We start from the raw sequence: 22,501 nt of genomic DNA, 5'->3' as shown, positions 1-22,501 counted from the left end.
GCCGGGCGCGGGCCGAGCATGGTCGAGATGCGAAACAGTACCCCCCCCAGACCTCCCCCTCCTCGGTCGTGGCTTGTCTGGATGAGCCTGGTGGAAGTCCCGCAACAAGTTCTTATCGAGGATGTTACGTGCATGGCGTAAACAACCATCTGCTACTCTCAAAGCCACATACATCAACGCATCACATAACTACCGACAAGCCATCACCCAAGCCAAACGGGACTACTACGCCAAAAAGGTCCATGCCTTTCAATTCAACACAAACGCACTTTTCACTTTTGTCACAGACCTCACTAACCCCGCGACTACCCCTCTTTACGAGGACAATTCGAGTAACAGATGCCAGGAACTAGCAGCGTTCTTCAAGAATAAAATTGACAACATCCTCACTCGCTTACCCACCAAGCCCTCCCCTGTATCGCCGCCATGCATTAACAACAAGAGCAAACTCAGAAACTTCGACCCCATAACAAATCCAAAATTGAAACCATTCTAAAGAAGATGAAACCAGCATCCCACTTCCTAGACACCATTCCCTCAAAAACTCTCCTCGCGGGGGCAGAGAGTGAAAGAGAGCTTGAACGGCGAGGTGAGGAGAAAGGGCTCGAGTTCCCCTTACCTGAATTACCTTTAAAATATTTCCTGGGGCTCTCTGTTGGACTTTTCCGCATTGCTGTTCCTTTGCCTGTCGCGCCGCTGACGTCATCAGGGGCGGGACCGGTACGGACAAAACCGGCCCTCCCTGCGGCGCGCAGACGGGCAGAGAGTGAAAGAGAGCTTGAACGGCGAGGTGAGGAGAAAGGGCTCGAGTTCCCCTTACCTGAATTACCTTTAAAATATTTCCTGGGGCTCTCTGTTGGACTTTTCCGCATTGCTGTTCCTTTGCCTGTCGTGCCGCTGACGTCATCAGGGGCGGGACCGGTACGGACAAAACCGGCCCTCCCTGCGGCGCGCAGACGGGCAGAGAGTGAAAGAGAGCTTGAACGGCGAGGTGAGGAGAAAGGGCTCGAGTTCCCCTTACCTGAATTACCTTTAAAATATTTCCTGGGGCTCTCTGTTGGACTTTTCCGCATTGCTGTTCCTTTGCCTGTCGCGCCGCTGACGTCATCAGGGGCGGGACCGGTACGGACAAAACCGGCCCTCCCTGCGGCGCGCAGACGGGCAGAGAGTGAAAGAGAGCTTGAACGGCGAGGTGAGGAGAAAGGGCTCGAGTTCCCCTTACCTGAATTACCTTTAAAATATTTCCTGGGGCTCTCTGTTGGACTTTTCCGCATTGCTGTTCCTTTGCCTGTCGCGCCGCTGACGTCATCAGGGGTGGGACCGGTACGGACAAAACCGGCCCTCCCTGCGGCGCGCAGACGACGCCGGCGCGCGGCTTTGTTAAGGACTGAGTTTATGCCTAAGAATTTCCCTTTGAAATAGGCTCTACACGTAACCCCTTGGTGAGTAATTGTGTTATCTCTCTCTCTGCCTCATATCGTTACCATTGAAGACTAAATTAGAGAAACTCACAAAGACTGATATTCTTTATACATAATGCCCCATACTAAACGAAAGGCCCGTGTAAGGGAGGTGGTATCCTCATCTCCAGTACCGGGTCCTACTCAATCTCATATACCATCATTCTTTGTGACGACAACAGGTATGAATCCGGAGGACAGGGCCGTATTAGGGGCAGATTTAGAGCGAGAATCTGCCTCTTTGGCTGAAGCCATCTCTTTAAGCCCCGGAGCTCCCAATATCCCATCTCCACCAACAGTCCCACAGGATATAATTGATGATATAACACCTTCTGCTATACCAAGTGAAGTTGGACTTGAGATGGGAAACATTGAAGCAGGGGTTTGTGAACTGGGACAGTCTGAAGAAATAATAATTGTAGATTCCACATCATCAGTGATAACAATGGAAGTGATCTGGGCTGCAATTAAGTCGCTTGAGAAAGCAATAATAAATTTAACCAAAACACATGTTGAAGGTCAAAAGAAAACATCAGAAATAGAGAAAAAAGTCTTAATTAATCAGGCTAATTTAGAGATTCAAGAACACCGTCTGGGTAAAATAGAACATATCCAAAACAATTTGGTTAAAAGTGAAACATCAAGTATGAGGAAACTAGAATATATGGAAAACAATCTTAGGTATTCTAATATAAGAGTGTTAAATTTTCCTTTTATAAGAATGATTTCCCCGAAGGATATGTTTAAAGAATATTTACTACATATATTAAAATTACCTGAACAGGCCATGCCTGCTATAGCAAAAATTTATTATATTGCTAAAAAATCTGGTACAAGAGAAGTGCAGCAAGACCAATCAATTAATATATCAGATATTTTAGAATCTACTCTTGATACAGTAATAACAGCACGAGAAACTCTTTTTGTCTCCTTCTTGTTCCCACATGAGAGAGATACAATTCTACGTCTATTTTTATGTAATAGATCGTTACACTTTCATGGTCAACAGATCTGGATTTATCCAGATCTGTCTAGGGCAACACAGGTAAGGAGACAGGAATTTCTCAAATTAAAGTCTGCAACCCTATCTAGGGGAGCTAGATTTATGCTAAGATATCCATGCAAATGTGAAATCTGGTATAAAGATCAAAAGTATGTATTCTTTGAAGTTATAGCTCTACAGACATTCCTAGATTCACATCCCCAAAATGCAGAAAATGGGTGAGAGTATAAATATAGAAATTGTTGTCATCTCTATTTGCCTAAAACAATGGTATTTATTTCCATTATACCTTGTAAATTCTCGCTTGTTTTGATTCTTCTTCAATGGTATACGTTTTTCTTTAGATATTACTGTTATTGATTATAAGGGTAATTAATGATATATTGCTTTATTCTGATACTTTATTTGTAAAATTGCATATTATTTGATTTGCCTGTTATAATTCAAGAAATTAAAATAAAGAATTAAAAAAAAAAACTCTCCTCGCTATCCCATCCACCATTGCAAAATTCATTGCTGAACTCATCAACTGCTCCATCACACATGGTAGCATCCCAGACCCACTCAAACTTGCTGTAGTAAGACCCCTCCTTAAAAAACCAAACCTTGACCCATCAGACCTATCTAACTACAGACCCATCTCCAACCTGCCTTTCATCTAAAAAATTTTGGAAAGAGTCGTTAACAAACAACTCTCTGATTTTCTAGAAGACTACAACATCCTCCACCCCTCACAATTTGGATTCCATAAAGCCCGCAATACAGAAACCCTACTACTATTAATGACAGATACCATCCTCAAAGGTATGGACCATGGAACCTCATACTTGCTCGCCCTCCTAGATATCTCGGTAGCGTTCAACACTGTCAATCTCAAATCCTATTGACCCGCCTGGCTGAAATAGGCATTGCTGACACCGCACTTTCATGGTTCTCCTCTTATCTTAACCACAGAGAATATGTAGTAAAAATTGACAGACACCAATCCTCACACATCCCAATCACACAAGGTGTCCCCCAAGGCTCTTCATTATCTTCAACCCTATTTAATATATACCTCTTACCCCTCTGCCAATTACTATCTGACTTAGGCCTCAAATTTTTCCTTTATGCAGACGATGTGCAGATTCTTATCCCAATCCAAAAATCCATTGAAGAATCCATGCATTTCTGGGAATCTTGCCTCACCTCAATAACATCAATGCTATCCAACCTACACCTAGCTCTAAACTCAGCAAAAACAGAACTACTCATCATTTCCACCCATCTTGACTGCTCTCCACACAACACACCACAGAACACAACTGCTCCACAATACAAATTACAGGCTGTAAGAGACCTGGGCGTCCTTATCAACCATCAACTGAACTTTAAACCTTACATCAAATCCCTCATAAAGGGAGGTTTCTACAAATTAAATGTCCTCAGGAAACTCAAACCTCTGCTCCACACCAACGACTTCCGAACCGTAGTCCAGACTACTATGCTTTCGAAACTGGACTATTGTAATGCCCGCCTACTCGGCCTCCCTGCTACCACAATCAAGCCACTCCAGATCCTCCAAAACTCCATGGCCAGAATCATAACTAATACCCGCAAAACAGAACACATTACTCCAATTTTAAAAGACCTGCACTGGCTGCCTATCTCCTTCCGCTCACAATACAAAACACTGACCATTCTTCACTGCTCATTATACAAACTTAATCACACCTGACTGGAAGAAATGCCTCGTTTCCGCACTTCCAACCGCCCCACAAGAAGTGCTCATGCAGGTACCCTACACATTCCTTCCCTGAAGGCTGCGCATCTCTCCCTCACCAGAGAAAGGGCCTTCTCAATAGCTAGCACCTACCTCTGGAACTCCCTCCCCCCACCCTCCGAACAGAACCGTCACTCAACAAATTCAAAAAAGGAGTCAAAACATGGCTCTTTAAGCAGGCATACCCCGATTCAATTGCTACGTAGACCTCGCCTAAATGGACCTTTCTAAGACTTTCCACTGCCAGCCCTTCCCCTCCTCCCCTCTCCCATGTGCCCTCACCCCCTCTGCTCTTCCCTCCCATATGTGCCTCTTACCCTCTCGCTCTGAAATTTTCTGCACTTTTGTAACCCCTGTATCACGTTTTCAATGATGAAGATTAAGTTGTTTTAGTTTTGTACAAAGTTTCTCTCTTTCTTTCTACCTTTACCACCCCCTATTCAGTTCTCTTATGTTATTATATATTATCATATAATGTTTTATTTTGCTCATATTTTACACCTTTTGCTTTTAATATGATATTGTTATTCTGTTCATTGTACTTTCCTCCTTTTCAGTTCAATGTAAGTCGGCATGATATGCCTTACGAATGTCGGCAAAGAAAAGCCTATAAATAAATAAATAAATAAATAAATAAATAAATAAATGCTATGTGAGGGTTCCAAAGAGTTCTTTTCGGCCTCAAATTCCTCCCAGACAAGGAGATATTCCCAACAGCCTCAACGCCGACGGACGTCGAGGACCTCTCTTACCTGGAGGGTAGCGTCAGGTTCTGCGGAGACTTGCGGTGGAGCTGGTGGACGTCTGGTGGGCCACGACAGTACCAGAGACTTAAGGAGGGAAACATGAAATGTGTTGTGGATGCCCATGCTGCGAGGTAGCTATAGCTGATAAGTTACTGCCCCAATAAGTCCGAGGATCGGAAATGGTCCGATGTATTTGGGGGTCAAACGTTGGGATGAAAGATGTAACTTTATGTGCTTGGTGCTAAGCCAAACCTTCTGGCCAGGTTAGAACAAGGGTGCAATGCGACGATCAGCATCCGTGAATCGTTTGGCACTTTTGGCTGCGTGAGTTAGTCTCTCTTTCACTTGGTTCCATAAGCGACGTATTGTCTGTGCTGTGGACTGAACCACAGGCGAGGGTACTGAAAGTGGCACTGGAAGAGGCAGGCATGGCTGACTGACTACTCCTGATCGCTGCCTGGAACCAACCTCTGACTGACCATTGACTACCACTGAGAAGGGCAAGATGTCAGTGGCAGAGGTGAGGTGAGTATTGTGGGATAACTCGGCCCAGGGCAAGAGGTCAGCCCAGTTATTCTGTTGATCATTGATGTAGGATCTCAAGAATGTCTTCAATGAGCAGTTTGTCCTCTCAGCTTGGCTGTTCACTTGAGGGTGATAGGCCGATGTCAAGTTCAGGGTAATGTTGAACTTTCTACACAAGGATTTCCAGTATTTGGCAGTGAATTGTGGTCCACGGTCGGAAACTATCTCTCTGGGTAGCCCATGTAAGTGGAATACATTGTTAGGAAGAGTTTTGCCAATTCAGGAGCCAAGGGGAGACTCAGTAGTGGAATGAAGTGGCTCATTTTCGAAAAGCGGGCGAGAATAACCCAAATGACCGTGTTGCCCTTTGACGGGGACAGATCGACGATGAAGTCAGTAGAGATGCTTGACCAGGGTTCAGTGGGAGCCAGAAGAGGTTGGAGGAGTCCCCAAGGTCGGCCCGTTCGAGGCTTCTGCTGTGCACAGATGGGGCTGAAATCTACATAACTGTGGAAGTCCTGAACCATGCTCGGCCAACGGTAATGTCTTCTTAACATCTCAAGGGTCCAAGCTCGGCCAGGATGGTTTGCCAACTTCGAGTCGTGGGCCCAGCGTAGGATGAGCTCCTGAAGACAGCGTGGGACCACCGTCTTCCCAGCTGGTACTGTATTGGTAACTGCGAGGATTATGCAGGCTGGGTCAATGATGTGCCTAGGAGTTTCGGGCGTATCTTCTGGCTCGAGAGAGGGGGAGAGAGCATCTGCTTGGCTGTTCTTTGCTGCTAGACGGTAATGGAGTTCAAAGTTAAAATGTTCAAAGAACTGCACCCAGCGGGCCTGACTGGGATTCAATAGCTGAGCCTTCTTTAAGTGTTCGAGGTTCTTGTGGTCTGTAAAGTTTGTGAATTTATGCTGTGCTCCTTCTAATCAGGGACGCCATTCTTGAGGGATCAATTTTACAGCTAAGAGTTCACAATCCCCATTAGTGTAGTTTTGGTCTCGGGGGAAAATTTGTGAATAGAAGAAGGAAAGTACTAAGACCCCCTTGGAGGAATATTGGCTCAGGAACGCCCCTGCTCCAATGGTGGAGGCATCCACTTCAACGACGAAGGGGCGGTTAGGATCCAGGTGACGTAGGCATTGTCCGGTACAGAAGGCCTCTTTCAAGGCGGGGAAAGCAGCTTAAGCCTTGGGGCTCCAAACGTGAAGGTTACTACCTTTCCTAGTCATGGCTGTGAGTAGAAAAGCTAGCATGGAGTAGTTAGCGATGAAGTTCCTGTAATAATTTATAAATCTAAGGAATCTTTGTAAGGCGCAGAGGCCTACTGGCTGGGGCCAATCTCAAATGCCTTGGAGTTTCTCAGGGTCCATGGTGAAACTAAGATTGAAGATAATGTAGCCCAGAAATGGAAGACAAGTCTGTTCGAAGACACACTTCTCTAATTTTGCGAAGAGACGATTATCTCTGAGACGTTGGAGAAATGTTTGAACATGTGAGCGGTGGGACTTCAGGTATTTGGAAAAGATCAGTAAATCGTCTAGATGTACCACAACAAATGAATTTAGTAGGTCCCGGAAGATCTCATTCATCAAACGTTGAAAGACCACAGGGGCGTTACAAAGTTCGAAAGGCTTTACTACGTACTTGTAGTGGCCATCCCTAGTATTTAAAGTGGTCTTCCAGATATCCTCTTGCTGGATCCGTACCAGATTGTATGTCCCTCGGAGATCTAACTTTGTAAAGATCTGGGCTCCTTGTAGGCAATCAAAGAGTTTGCTAATGAGTGGCAGAGGGTAACGATCCTTGCGAGTCACGGCATTTAGCCCATGGTAGTCAATGCAAGGACGTAAACTACCATCCTTCTTTTTCACGAAGAAGAATATGGCTCCTGCCGGGGAATCAGAGGGTCTTATGAAACCTTTATTCAGATTCTCCTTAATGTACTCAGACATTGCTTGAGTTTCTGGCAACGAGAGAGAGTAGGTTCTGCCCTTGGGAGGTGAGGTAACTGGTAGGAGCTCAATGGGGCAACTGAATTCATGGAATGGAGGCAGGATGTCAGCATTTTGTTTGGACAACACATCCTGGAAGTCAGAATATGGAGCAGGTAACCTGGAAAGGGTTGTAGAGTTCAGAATGGTGACCGCTGGAGACACTTGTTACAGACAGCGGTTCTGGCACTGGGGTCCCCACTGAATTAACTGCAGGAATTGCCAGTCGAATTGAGGTCCATGTACCTTGAGCCAAGGAAGTCCTAGGATTATCAGATGCGTAGAACGCTTTAAGACATATAGGGAGATCTCCTCCTCATGGAGGGTTCCCACGGAGAGGTGGAAGGCCACGGTGTGATGAGTAATGCATCCAGGGAGGTGCTATCCAGGTGCTCTCCCTGGATAGATGCGATGAGGAGAGGTATCTCTAGAAGTTGAAGAGGGATTTGGAGTAGTGTGACGATATCGTCCAGAATGAAGTTCCCACTCGCTCCAGTATCCACGAGTGCGGTTGTGGCAAAGGATCATGATTCCCTAGAGAGGGACACAGGGAGTAACAATTGGAGGCCAGTAACAGTAGCGCCCAAGCTCGGGACCCCTGCCGGGCTCAGGTTCTGCAGTTTCCCAGACTGCAGGATTGGAGGAGATGTCCGGAACCATCACAGTATAGGCAAAGGCTTTGCTTCTTGCAACGAAGGTGCCCTTCAGGAGACAAGCGCCCGCGATTGATCTGCATTGGCTCCTCTGGTGATGGAGGAGGTACCAGTAAGGCCTTCAACTGGGGACTCAAAGCATGAACTGGGCATGAGGCAGGTGGCCGGGAGACTTTTACCTCCTAGTGTCGCTGACGAAGGTGACGATCAATCTTGCCAACCAGGGAAATCAGGTCATCCAGAGATGTGGGAATCTCATGAGTGGCCAGCTCATCCTTGAGGGCAGGAGACAAGCCGTCCAGATAGATTGCCCGTAGGCAGTCCTCTTTCCACCCCAGTTCTTTGGCTAGTGTCCTGAATTCCACTGTGAATTTGGTGAGTGAATGTGAGCCTTGATGGAGGTGAGAAGCTGATGACCCACAACCGCTTGTCAGCCAGGATCCTCAAAGGTCCACTTGAAAACGGTCATGAAGTGGGAGAGATGATGGAGGATATCATCAGAAAGCTCCCAAAGTGGGAAAGCCCATGCCAGGGCCTTCCCTTCAAGGCGTGAGAGGATGAAGGCAATCTTGGTGGTCTCACTTGGAAACAATGCAGGCTGCAGTGCAAACTGCATAAAGCACTGATTGATGAAGCCTAGGCAGAGGCGCGGATCCCCATTGAAATGGGGTGGAGCTGGAAGGGCCAGTGATGCCCATGGAGGCGGCGTTGGAGCCCTACCCCTGAATTGGCCATGACAGAGTCCTGTAGCTGAGACCGTAGTCTCTCCACGGATGAAGCCAACATTTCTAGGGTTCACTGTTGTTTTCGGATATGAGCGGCTAGGCCAGGGATGGCCTGCAAGGCGGGAGATTCCACTGAGGCCATGGCCTTGGCAACCTGTTGCACTGGAGGTGGACCCTTGGCCTGGTGCATGATTGGTACGGCCCTCTGGTCAGACTCAGAGAGCACCTGCCACCAGGAGGTGGAGCACAGGAGGAGACAGAGGCCAGGCACCCGGGGTTCCCTCAGGTTGAGCCCTTGGTTACCCGGGCCTGGTGCAGGATTGGTACGACCCTCCGATCAGATCCGGAGAGCATCTGCCACCAGGAGATGGAGCACAGGAGGAGACAGAAGCTAGCTGGAGCTTCACCAATAGCAACCCGGGGTTCCTTCAGGTTGAGCCCTTGGTTACCCTGGCTGCCTGGTCTTAAGTGGGCCTCACAGGATCTCCTAGAGAGGAAGCACAGGGGAGTGCCCACCACAAACAAGGGTGCACGGTCAATGTCCAAACAAGAATGTCAAGAGGTCACAGGAGGCCAGAACAGAGAGTCCGAGTGGATAGCGAGAATCAAGGCCAAAGTATCAGTCCAGAATGGTCAGCTGAAGAAGGTTGACCTGTAGTCAATCTGGAAGTAGTCAGGTCAGGCAGAGATCAAGTTCCAGGTAGCGATCAGGAGTAGCCAGTTGTCAGGCAGAGGTCGGTTCCAGGCAGAAATCAAGGAACAATTGACATTATCAATTGTTCCTTGGCACAGGGAATCTATCCAGACGACCTGAAAATCGCCTCCATCAAACCACTCTTAAAAAAACCTAATTTAAATCCCAAAGACCCTTCCAACTTCCGCCCAATCTCCAACCTCCCTTTTATTGCTAAGGTAATGGAAAAATTAGTTAACGCCAGATTATCAGACTACCTCGAAGACCACAATTTATTATTCCCCACTCAATATGGCTTCCGAAAATCCCTTAGTACAGAATCACTTCTCATATCCTTAACAGATTACCTCATCGTGGGCCTCGATAAAGGTCATGCCTACCTACTGATTCTCCTCGACCTATCGGCTGCCTTTGATACTGTTAATCACTCCCTCCTCCTAATTCAACTAGCGAACATTGGAATAACAGGCTCTGCTCTTGCTTGGTTCAAATCATTCCTAGCAAACAGAGGATACAAGGTCAAAATACACAACAAAGAATCTCAGCTTTATCCTCGCTAGGAGTTCCGCAGGGTTCCTCCCTTTCATCCACGCTCTTTAATATTTACCTCCTCCCCCTATGTCAACTATTAACCAAACTGAACCTCAAATACTTTATGTACGCAGATGACGTCCAGATCGTCATCCCTATCAAAGAATCTCTCACAAAAACTATTAAATTCTGGGAAAATTGCCTGCTACAAATAGACAACCTCCTCTCAAGCCTAAATCTAATCCTAAATTCTTCAAAAACCGAACTTCTTCTAATTTCCCCTGAAAACAACAACCCCACCTCAAATCTACCAACTGGCTTGCAAACACCACAAGTAAGAGACCTAGGGGTTATCATTGACAATCGGCTAAATCTAAAATCTTTTATCAATCAAACTACCAAGGAGAGCTTTCATAAACTTCACATCTTAAAAAGAATTAAACCACTTTTTCACTTCCATGACTACAGAACAGTCTTGCAATCAATAATCTTCTCTAAATTAGATTATTGCAATTCCGTTCTATTAGGTCTCCCGCTTCTCACACGAAACCCCTCCAGATGGTCCAGAACACGGTGGCCAGAATCCTGACAAACACAAGAAAAAGAGACCACATATCTCCTATCCTCAAAGACTTGCACTGGTTGCCAGTTCACCACAGAATCTTATACAAATCCATTACCATCATCTACAAAGCTATCCATCAACTCTCTCCGCTCAACCTTCAAATCCCATTTAAAAAATATACCTCCGCCAGACCAATCAGAGAGTCCTACAGAGACTCACTACAGATTCCTCCGCTCAAAACCTTTCAGCACATAACTCTCAGAGACAGAGCATTCTCCACAGCAGGACCTACTCTGTGGAACTCCATCCCACCAGAACTGAGACAAGAACCCTGTCTTCCAACTTTCAGGAAAAGACTTAAAACCTGGTTATTTATGAAAGCATACCCAGAAACCAACTGAACCTTAATTCACCTTAATCATCTCTGACCACCCAACAGGCTAATCAAAAACTCTGCCAGGTTTGGGCAGTTTTCGTTCTTCTGTTAAATTAATATCAACTCTTCACTGTTCCAAGTTGTATTACGTCCCTGTTATATTGTAACTGCTACTTTTTCTGTTGCACCTGTTAGTGTTATTATTATTCTCCCTTTCTGCACATCTTGTTTAATGTAAACCGGCATGATGCGATTTCCATCATTAATGCCGGTATAGAAAAAACTAAAATAAATAAATAAAAACTAAAAATAAAAATATTCAGGAGCAAGCAAAGGTCAGTACCGTGAGATCAGTCTGAAGGATACTACCAGGGATAGAGCGATGAAGGAACAGGACATGCTGGAACAGGAGACACAGGAGATGCTGGAACAGGAGATGCTGGAACAGGAGACACAGGAGACGCTGGAACAGGAGACACTGGAAGAGGAGACACTGAAATAGGAGATGCTGGAAGGCAAACTAGAGACACCGGAGTGTACGACCTGATTGCCAAGGAAAGGAAGTGGTGTCAGACCACTTCCTTATATACTTCTATCAACCAGGGCATGCCGCAGAGCTGGAACCCACCCTTGGCCCTTTAAGAGGCCGGATAGTCCACTCGCGCGCGCCTAGGTGCAGGGCCGATGCCACGGAGGATGCTGAGCCACGCCATGAGGCCTGGTGAATGGAGGAAGGTCTGGCGGTCGCCACTGCGGGACGCCGGGGCCAAGCAGAGCTGGCAGCAGCAGCGGGGGAGGACAACCCAGGACCTGTCGGAACATGGACGAGGTGAGCAGGCCTGGGCGCAGGCCGAGCGCGGATGGTACGTGCAACAGTTATCCAGCTAAATGCTTCTGAACATGGATCTCATAGTAAACAACAGCAGATAAAGACCAAAAAGGCCATTTAGTTTGCCCTGGGGCAAACTAAATGGAATCCAACCCCCCCAATACTATAATTTTCCCTTTAGAGTTGCAAATACCACTCTGTGTAGTTTTTTCCAAGCCATCTAAGTAGGGATGTGCATTCGTTTGCGACGAAATAGTAAATAGAGATGATATTTCCTAATTTATCGCATTTTGGGGGGTGACGAAACGATAAGAAAAACCGTGAAATTTTGTGTGGTTTTCTTATCGTTTTCGGAGGGGGGGGGGAAGAAAAGGCACATTAAAAAAAAAACAACCCACAAACTCACCCTAACCCTTCAAATTTATTTAATTGCAACCCCCCACCCTCCCGACCCCCCAAGAATTGCCCGACTCTCCCAAGACTTACGAAAAGTCCCAGGTGGTCCAGCAGGGTCCCGAGAGCGATCCCCCCCTCTCGGGCTGCTGGCTGCCACTAATCAAAATGGCTCCGATGGCCCTTTGCCCTTACTATGTGACAGGGGCTATCGGTGCCATTGGTCGACCCTTGTCACATGGTAGGAGCAATGAACGGCTGGCGCCATTTTAAAAAATTTTGATTACTGGCAGCCGATGGCCTGAGGGGGAGATCGCTGCCGCGACCCTCTCTGGACCACCAGGAAATTTTGGCAAGTTTTTGGGGGATCAGGAGGGTGGGGGGTTTGGAATTAATTAAATTTGAAGGGTTGGAGGTGGGTTTGGGGTTTTTTTTTACACCCCCCACCCCTCCCCCCGTTGTTACGCTTGTGGACCCTTGGGCCGGCTAGAAGATGTAGATGCAATGCTGGAGGGGCACCTCCAGTGAAATTGTAGCCGGGAGGCGGACAAAAGCCAAGGTTCCAAGAGGATCTTCAGACTCGAGATCCCCCCGGGAGGAGCCGTTGGGGACCCGAGCCGCTTGGACTTAGGCGCGGACTCTGGATGTGAGGTATGTAGAAGGTCCCGGAAGCAGAGAGTCCAACGAGGAAATCGGAGCCAGGAGACCTTCGCCACTGGATGCCCGTGGTCCTCCCAGGAGAAGCCCGTGAGGACCCGAGCCACTTGGACTTAGGCGCGGTCTCTGTAAGACAGTGGTCTAGACGAAATCTGAATCGAGGCCGGTAGCAAAGGTGCAAGATGAGGAAGCAAACCAAGAGTTGAGGCAGGCAGCAGACAGCAGAGACAAGAACAAGCCAGAGGTCGGGACAGGCAGCGAAGCAGGATACTGAAGAACAAGCCGAAGTCAGGAGCCAGGAAGACAAGCCAGGGGGGCGCAGGAACAGGAGCAGGCAAGGATGGGCTGGAATAAGACAAGGCTGGAGCAGGACACAGGAACACGCTGGGAGGACACAAGCTGGAGCAGGGACTGCAACTAGCAACTCGAAGAGTGAACCTCATTGCAAGGCAAAGGGGAAGTGAGCTTGACTTCCTTAAATAGCCCCAGCTGTTAATGTGTTCTGGGGCTGTGCCAAAGTTTTCCCATGTTGGCCCCTTTAAATCTAGAGGAGAGACGCACGCGCGTCTAGGGGGCAGAGCCAGGCAGGACGAGTCGCTGGCATCCTCCTCGCGAGGAGGACATGAAGGGAAGGCCCCGATGCGGCCGACCCAAGACCAGAGCGGCTGCTGGCGGGGGGACCCGCTGTGAGGTAGGAGTGAAGGGTATACAGTTTCTTCATTACCGTTGTCACAAGGGTAAAAAGATATAAAGCATTTTTCCCATGTTAATCAACTGTCTGAAAATTGCTTTCCTAGAGCACCCTTCCCTCAATGGAACAAAATATGGAATTTTAGCTGCATTCAGAGAAGGCATTCCTATGGTGTGTTTAGGCCCAGGGAAGAAAATTATGCATGTTGATGGCATTTTAAACCATTATACATATATTTCCAGAAAAAAATCTACCCACAGAAAATGGAGGAACAAATGAATCCAGGTACTTTGTCTCCATGGCTGTTTACAAAGGAAAAACACACAAGGGCATGCTCTTTGAAAACTGGTGCAAAACCTGTGAGTAAAAAGTGTGTGTGGACATCATTCAAATGCAACTAGTTTGAAAATTACTCCCTTAATTACCCAGCCCACAAATTTGCTCTCATATTATTGAGGACAGAGAAGTGTTTTTCTTTGTTTCCTAACTATTTAAGTTCCACAGGGTTTTTTATGTTTCTCTGTAAGATCACAAGCAGATAACGTTTTGTAAGAACTGAATTCATGGACTTTCAATCTATGTAAATATAATTACATTTCACAAGCTTACTCTGATGGCTGGACTTTTTGTGTTTTGACATTGTACATCCAATGTTCCAGGTACTTCCTCAGAAAGACAAAAAATCCTTTAGCTTCCCAGTACTGTCTAACATCTTTGATATCCATAAACCTTGAAGACAGAAATAGAAGTTTCAGCTTTAGCCAGGAGTAAAATTTAAAAATATCAAATAACATTTGAGCTTGCAGAAAGGGAATTAAAACAATTTTTATTAATCCAACTAGCTGTACCCGGTCATGCGTTGCTGTGGCTCAGTCTGGTTAAATGGAAAAGAAAGAAAAGAGAAAGCGCACGTTTCTAATATGTTTAATTTCACAATGCTTGTGGGTATACAATATTTTTTGTTGTTCCATTGTCTGTGCAGATATAGAGATTGTCTGGTTTGCCAACTCTAGAACACGCAACATATAATTGTCCAAGTGAGAAGCAATCCGTGTCTAGATGTAAACCGCATAATTCTAGAAATGAAAAAGAATGAAAAAAATAAAAAAAATAAACTATACTCAGTAAATGAACTGTATGGTAAACGACACAGCTCAATTTCAACGCAATGTCACATGAAATAATTAAACCAAAATGAAAATGAATCGAAATCTATGAAAATTCAATTTAACAATGCAATCGGAAACATTGAAATTGAATCATAAAATACTTAGTACAAGCTGTTAAGCCCATTAAAATGGGCGAGATTTTTGTCCCCTCTCCTCCTACGTCTTTGCTCTGCTCCGCTCCTCTCCCCCCCCCCACCCCCAGCACCATGAAGGGCCAGAGGCGGCGGCGGTGGTAGGAGCTGCAGCGGTGGCTGAGGGGGATCTCACGAGGAGTAATGGTCCTGCCATCCCAACTCCCTCCCCCCTTCCCCGATGGTGAAGGGACAGGCTCAGACCCCTTACACTCTATCCTTACAGGCCCCAACTCCTTTGCTCTCCCATTCCCCTCTACATTCAACCCCTTCCACTCTAATCTATAAGTGGAGAGCTGGGGGGTAGAGACTCTCTCTCTCATACAGCCCCCTACATAGGCTTCCTCTCTCTCTCTTGCACATACACTCTCCCTCTGTCCCTCACACACGTACGCCCAATCCCTCTCACAAACATACACAATCCCTCATGTAGTCTCCCTCTCTCTCTGGCACTCAAACTCGCCTTCAGCGCACATTAACACACTTCTCTCTCACACAGTTAAAACAGGCGATATTTTTGTCCCCTCTCCAGCTAAGTCTTTGCTCTGTACTCACAAGAGCTTGCAAAGTTCCCACGACTGTTGTGTCTGGGAGAGTGAGGAAAACACTCCAACCCCGCCCCCCCCTCCTCGCAAAGGGCAGGTGGCAGGCACTGCAACAGATTTGGGACACGTTGCCTAGCTTACTTTGCTCTTTCTGGGAGACCTGTGCCTTTAAGAAATCCGAGCAGGGGCTTGAGAGGGAGGAGGGAGCAGGGCTGATGGTGCTTTGCTGGGAGTGGGAGTGAAGCGATGCCCATGTAAACTCTTCCCGTGGTGGCTGAGACCGTGGTGGCTTGACAGCACTGCCTTCTTTCTGAAGAAAGAAAAGTTCAGGATGGTTTCTCTAGGAACCATGCTTCCACGTCTTCAAACAGGAGATTGGCTTTGTTCTCTGGATCTTCAAGATGCTTACGCTCACATTCCAATATTTCCCCCTCATTACAAGTATCTGTGCTTCATGGTAGGCCATGAACATTTCCAGTACAGAGTACTACCATTCGGACTTGCCTTTGCTCCCAGAGTATTCACCAAATGTCTGGCAGTAATAACCTGGCAAGTGCCCCAAAAGCTAAGTCTATTCCATGTTACAGTTGCTAGTAATAGTGGTGGTTATTATCTAAGTCAACTTAATTATTAGCAGGTAATGGACTTCTCCTCCAAGAACTTATCCAATCCTTTTTTAAACACAACTATACTAACTGCACTAACCACATCTTCTGGCAACAAATTCCAGAGTTTAATTGTGCATTGAGTGAAAAAGAACTTTCTCCGATTAGTTTTAAATGTGCCACATGCAAACTTCATGGAGTGCCCCCTAGTCTTTCTATTATCCAAAAGAGTAAATAACTGATTCACATCTACCCGTTCTAGACCTCTCATGATTTTAAACACCTCTATCATATCTCCCCTCAGCCATCTCTTCTCCAAGCTGAAAAGTCTTAACCTCTTTAGTCTTTCCTCACAGGGGAGCTGTTCCATTCCCTTATCATTTTGGTAGCCCTTCTCTGTACCTTCTGCATCGCAATTATATCTTTTTTGAGATGCGGCGACCAGAATTGTACACAGTATTCAAGGTGCGGTCTCACCATGGAGCGATACAGAGACATTATGACATTTTCTGTTTTATTCACCATTCCCTTTCTAATAATTCCCAACATTAGGGATGTGCAGAGCAAAATTTTATGTTCATATTTTTTATGTCCGAAAGGGGGTCCCACTTGCGGCCAATATGGACATAAAAAAAATCCAATGAGTTGGGTATATGTACATATGTGCAAAAAAAAAATTAAACCCCCCTCACCCTCCTTAATCCCCCCCCAGACTTACCACAACTCCCTGGTGATCGAGCGAGGAGTGAGGACGTCATTTCTGCAATCCTTGGCGAGAAGCATGTGACGTCGGCGGCACGTCGAGTGACGCGGCGTCACGTGATTCCCGGCTCGTTCGCGCCGGACGGCTCGTTCGGCCCAAAAAGAACTTTTGGCCAGCTTGGGGGGGTCAGGAGGCCCCCCCAAGCTGGCCAAAAGTTCTTTTTGGGCCGAACGAGCCATCCGGCGCGAACGAGCCGGGAATCACGTGACGCCGGCGTCACTCGACGTGCCGCCGACGTCACATGCTTCTCGCCAAGGATTGCAGAAATGGCGTCCTCACTCCTCGCTCCATCACCAGGGAGTTGTGGTAAGTCGGGGGGGGGGGATTAAGGAGGGTGAGGGGGTTTATATTTTTATTTTGGCTCAACAATCGCGATTTCCCACATATCGAACATATCTATGTTCGATATGTGGGAAATCCGATCGTTTATGTCGAATCAATTTTTTAAGTAAAAAAAAAATATGAGTTGCGTTTTACTAATGCGGTCAATCCGAATGCACACCCCTACCCAACATTCTGTTTGCTTTTTTGACTGCCGCAGCACACTGAACTGACGATTTCAATGTGTTATCCACTATGACGCCTAGATCTCTTTCTTGGGTAGTAGCACCTAATATGGAACCTAACATTGTGTAACTATAGCATGGGTTTGTTACGTTGAGGGTGTTTTAGTGTGCCCATGGGCCTCAGCCCGACCCCAGATGGATCCAGGACCGAACCGAGGGTTGACGGCGTGTTCCACCATGGCTGACGGTCTTACCCTCTGCAAGGCCGGCAAGCTCCCAAGGCCAACAACAGGATGATGTTGGAATGTGAATGGTCCTCCGACCATTCTGAGCCCTTTCGGACCTGCTGCATGGAACAGCATGGAGCAGCAGGCCTGGCCTGAGGATGAGTGCAGACGAGCCTTGACACGAAGACATGACAGCAGACTTGATGCAACGGCATCGCGGATGGGGACTTGACATCAAGGCTGATGCGGATGGCATCAGAGACGAGGGCTGGCACAAGGCAAGACACCAAGGTAGTTGAAGACATGACACCAGGATCGATGCAATGGCATCGTGGATGAAGACATGAAACCAAGGCTGATGCGAAGACATCACGGACCAATGGTTGATGCGACAGCATTCCGGACCAGGGTCGATGAAACGACATCAGGAGCAAGACGTTGAAATGATAACAAGACTGATGCAACAGCATCCAAGACGAAACGAAGAACATGACGAACATGAAGAACATCGCGCGCCGGCGCCTAGCAGCAATCCCTCCACGCCACCTCCTCTGCTGAGGCTCACGAGGCCCAATCGGGGCCAGAACCTGCTTGCCCTCCACCAGCAAGCCGTGCAGAGGAGGCCATCGGGACCAGAAACAACGAGGAGAGGGAAGGAAGAAAATTTAAAAAACTCCCCGAAGCTGCCGATCGCAGCGGTGAGTTAGCCACGCCCCTCTGCAAGGCACTAGGCCTATCAGGAAGCGCCGAAAAGACCTTTAAATGAGCACACATCTCACCGGCGTCCCCCTTTCGCGCGCCGGCGCCTAGCAGCAATCCCTCCACGCCACCTCCTCTGCTGAGGCTCACGAGGCCCAATCGGGGCCAGAACCTGCTTGCTCTCCACCAGCAAGCCGTGCAGAGGAGGCCATCGGGACCGGAAACAACGAGGAGAGGGAAGGAAGAAAATTTAAAAAACTCCCCGAAGCTGCCAATCGCAGCGGTGAGTCAGCCACGCCCCTCTGCAAGGCACTAGGCCTATCAGGAAGCGCCGAAAAGACCTTTAAATCAGCACACATCTCACCGGCGTCGCGCGCCGGGCGTCGCGTGCCCGAAGGAGCGCGACCTAAGGGGCTTGCCCCTTAGTGCGCCCCTTTGTGAGCCCAAGGAATTTTCTAAGGCTCGTCGTCACAGCCAACATACTTAATCTCTCTACAACTTCCTCAAGCCTCTCTAACATTCAGCCACCCTCGCAGCATTCTTCCAGCCTTCGCAGCATCCGCAGCATTCATCCAGCCTTCGCAGCATTCATCCAGCCTTCACAGCATTCATCCAGCCTTCGCAGCATTCATCCAGCCTTCACAGCATCCGCAGCATTCATCCAGCCTTCGCAGCTTTCATCCAGCCTTCACAGCATTCATCCAGCCTTCACAGCATTCATCCAGCCTTCACAACATTCATCCAGCCTTCGCAGCATCCGCAGCATTCATCCAGCCTTCGCAGCATCCGCAGCATTCATCCAGCCTCCACAACATTCATCCAACACTTATCTCATCCTCTATCACATAACTAAATCACTATGCCACCGGGATTCCCAATCCCTATTCTTCAGCGCAACTACTACAACTCAAATAAAACAATAATGCAATATCATTCACGAGCTGCCAAAACCCTTATCCCGATCCTGATCACCCCACTCAGCCAACTCCTAGGTCTCGCTTTATTCACCCTAACTCTTTTCAATGCACAATCCATCACCAAGAAAACTCTGATCCTCAATGACTATCTCCTGGACTCCAAACCGGACATCTGCGCCATAACGGAAACCTGGCTTAAACCAACAGATATAGCCCTAATAAATCAACTTCCCACACAGATGTATGACTTATTTTCCCTCCTCCGACTAAAGAAAAGGGGAGGGGGCCTACGTCTAGCAACCAAGAAAGAGTTGAGAGTCGTCCAACTCCCATTAAAATCAGATTCAAAACTAGAAATAGGCCTCTTCAAATCAATCCAACTCCAAATCCTCCTAGTTTATGCCCCTCCAGGTCTCCTCGACTCGGATGCCTCCCTCATAATAGAATTAATTGCTAAACACATTAACCTGGACTCCCCCGCATTGATCCTAGGAGATTTCAACCTTCACATAAACAACACCACACTCACAACCAACTGTGAAGCCTTACTCTCCTCTCTGACAGCCATGGGCTTCCATCAGATTATCAACAAGCCCACCCACAAAGCAGGCCACACACTGGATCTCATTTTCACAAACGCCGGCATCACTCACTCATCCCCTCCGGTCTGCACTCCAGTCCCTTGGTCAGACCACTCACTAATCTCCGCTACTTTTTCATTAACAGAAACCCATAATCTTCTCCCCCCTCAACACCCATTCACCTACAGAAAATCTTGCTCTTCTGATGATCTCAGTTTCCACCTGGCTAAAGAACTTCCACACTTAAACCTTTCAGATCCTAACTCAGCATTAACCTCCTGGAGCAATATCACAGAGGAAATAGCAAATAAATTATGTCCACTCTCAACAAAAATACATAACCAAAATTCCCCAAAGAGACAACCATGGTTCACCGATGAATTACGGAAACTCAAACAAATCCTCAGAAGAAAGGAAAACTTATGGCGCAAAACCCCATGTCCCAGCACACTTTGCACCTACAAATCTACCCTCCACTCCTACAGGAACTACCCTAAAGGCAAAAAGGGATTTCCATGCTCACAAAATCCATGACTTTGGCGTGACTGACTGCAAGGAGCACCCGGAGAGCCCCGAGATTCCCTAGCTGATTTTCGCCTGCCTGCCTGCCAGCCCCGACGTCATCAGGAGGGGCCGAGGAGACGCCATAAGAGCGGCATCTAGGAGGTAAAGACAGCGTGACTGACTGCAAGGAGCACCCGGAGAGCCCCGAGATTCCCTAGCTGATTTTCGCCTGCCTGCCTGCCAGCCCCGACGTCATCAGGAGGGGCCGAGGAGACGCCATAAGAGCGGCGTCTAGGAGGTAAAGACAGCGTGACTGACTGCAAGGAGCACCCGGAGAGCCCCGAGATTCCCCAGCTGATTTTCGCCTGCCTGCCTGCCAACCCCGACGTCATCGGGAGGGGCCGAGGAGACGCCATAAGAGCGGCGTCTAGGAGGTAAAGACAGCGTGACTGACTGCAAGGAGCACCCGGAGAGCCCCGAGATTCCCTAGCTGATTTTCGCCTGCCTGCCTGCCAGCCCCGACGTCATCAGGAGGGGCCGAGGAGACGCCATAAGAGCGGCGTCTAGGAGGTAAAGACAGCGTGACTGACTGCAAGGAGCACCCGGAGAGCCCCGAGATTCCCCAGCTGATTTCGCCTGCCTGCCTGCCAACCCCGACGTCATCGGGAGGGCCGAGGAGACGCCATAAGAGCGGCGTCTAGGAGGTAAAGACAGCGTGACTGACTGCAAGGAGCACCCGGAGAGCCCCGAGATTCCCTAGCTGATTTTCGCCTGCCTGCCTGCCAGCCCCGACGTCATCAGGAGGGGCCGAGGAGACGCCATAAGAGCAGCATCTAGGAGGTAAAGACAGCGTGACTGACTGCAAGGAGCACCCGGAGAGCCCCGAGATTCCCCAGCTGATTTTCGCCTGCCTGCCTGTCAGCCCCGACGTCATCGGGAGGGGCCGAGGAGACGCCATAAGAGCGGCGTCTAGGAGGTAAAGACAGCGTGACTGACTGCAAGGAGCACCCGGAGAGCCCCGAGATTCCCTAGCTGATTTTCGCCTGCCTGCCTGCCAGCCCCGACGTCATCGGGAGGGGCCGAGGAGACGCCATAAGAGCGGCGTCTAGGAGGTAAAGACAGCGTGACTGACTGCAAGGAGCACCCGGAGAGCCCCGAGATTCCCCAGCTGATTTTCGCCTGCCTGCCTGCCAGCCCCGACGTCATCGGGAGGGGCCAAGGAGACGCCATAAGAACGACGTCCCCTAGCCGCGCCACTGACGCCGGCGCGCCGCCAAAGCCGCGCGCGCCTGAGGGGCGCACGTAGCTTTGCTTGGCTTAGCTTGGATAAGCGAGGATCGAGGGGGAATTTTGCTTCAGCCATCGCCACAGAGGCAAGTAAAAATTTGCATTGTTTATAAGAGACGAACGGACTGTTGAAATTGAATTGGTAAATGTTAAGATGCCTCCAAAACGTAAGGGGAAAATAAGGGTGTTTCCCTCACTTCCTCCTCCATCTCCTATTCAACAAGAGATAGTTCATTTCTTATCGGTTCCTGTTTTTCCAGCAGCTAAGGAAACCGCAGACTTGAGCTTTATGGGAGAACAGCCCAAGTCCTTGGAAGAAGCTTCGCTGAGCCCCAATCTAGATATACCTCCAACATACAGGGTGGCTGAAGGTCTCATGGGTGGCTTGTCGGAGGGACTCAATTCATTTGAGTCAGGAACCCCGATTGTAAATATCGGAGGTGGAAATGTAACAACGCCTGAGGGAGGTGATCTGACCTCAGGGAATAGCCAAAATGAGCCTTTAAAGCGCCCTGCGGTGGTCACACTGGAATTGTTATGGGACATGATTGCAAGGATGTCAATGGACATAAAAGGATTAAAGAAAAAGGTTGATATAGTAACAGGGAAAAATCAACAGGATTTAATACAAGTCCGAGAATGTATAAAAAATTCAGAAATAAGGATTAAGGCCTTAGAAGATAAGGAGGGTAAAAACTTATAATTCCAATCAACTGTAGCAAAAGACAGAGAATACTTGCATAGACGACTTGAAGCTTTTGAAAATAACAATAAGCGTCTAAATCTGCGCCTGCTTAACTTTCCTAGAATAGCGGGGCAGGTACCGATGGAAACATTGAAGTTGTTCTTAGTACAAGTCTTGTCATTTTCGGAAAATGATCTTCCAATGATTAGCTATTGCTATTTTTTACCAAAAAAAAATCCCAACTTGAATAGTGAGGAGATGCCCTTTCAGGGCAATCTCAC

The 22,501-nt window shown here is 47.9% G+C and overlaps 1 protein-coding gene across 1 annotated transcript in view; it reads right to left on the bottom strand.

The window, feature by feature from the left end:
* Positions 1-22,501, bottom strand: part of LOC115079138 (sodium/hydrogen exchanger 10-like) — a 947,289-nt gene that overhangs the window by 240,369 nt on the left and 684,419 nt on the right. Inside the window, exon 9 of the mRNA XM_029582257.1 lies at positions 14,211-14,330. Within this exon, the coding sequence (XP_029438117.1) occupies positions 14,211-14,330 (120 nt within the window). The remainder of the gene's footprint in view (positions 1-14,210; positions 14,331-22,501) is intronic.

The sequence above is a fragment of the Rhinatrema bivittatum genome, chromosome 17, assembly GCF_901001135.1.
Source record: "Rhinatrema bivittatum chromosome 17, aRhiBiv1.1, whole genome shotgun sequence".
NCBI lineage: Eukaryota > Metazoa > Chordata > Amphibia > Gymnophiona > Rhinatrematidae > Rhinatrema > Rhinatrema bivittatum.
The sequence above is the reverse complement of the archived record's forward strand: the minus strand, read 5'-3'. Positions and strand labels throughout refer to the sequence as shown.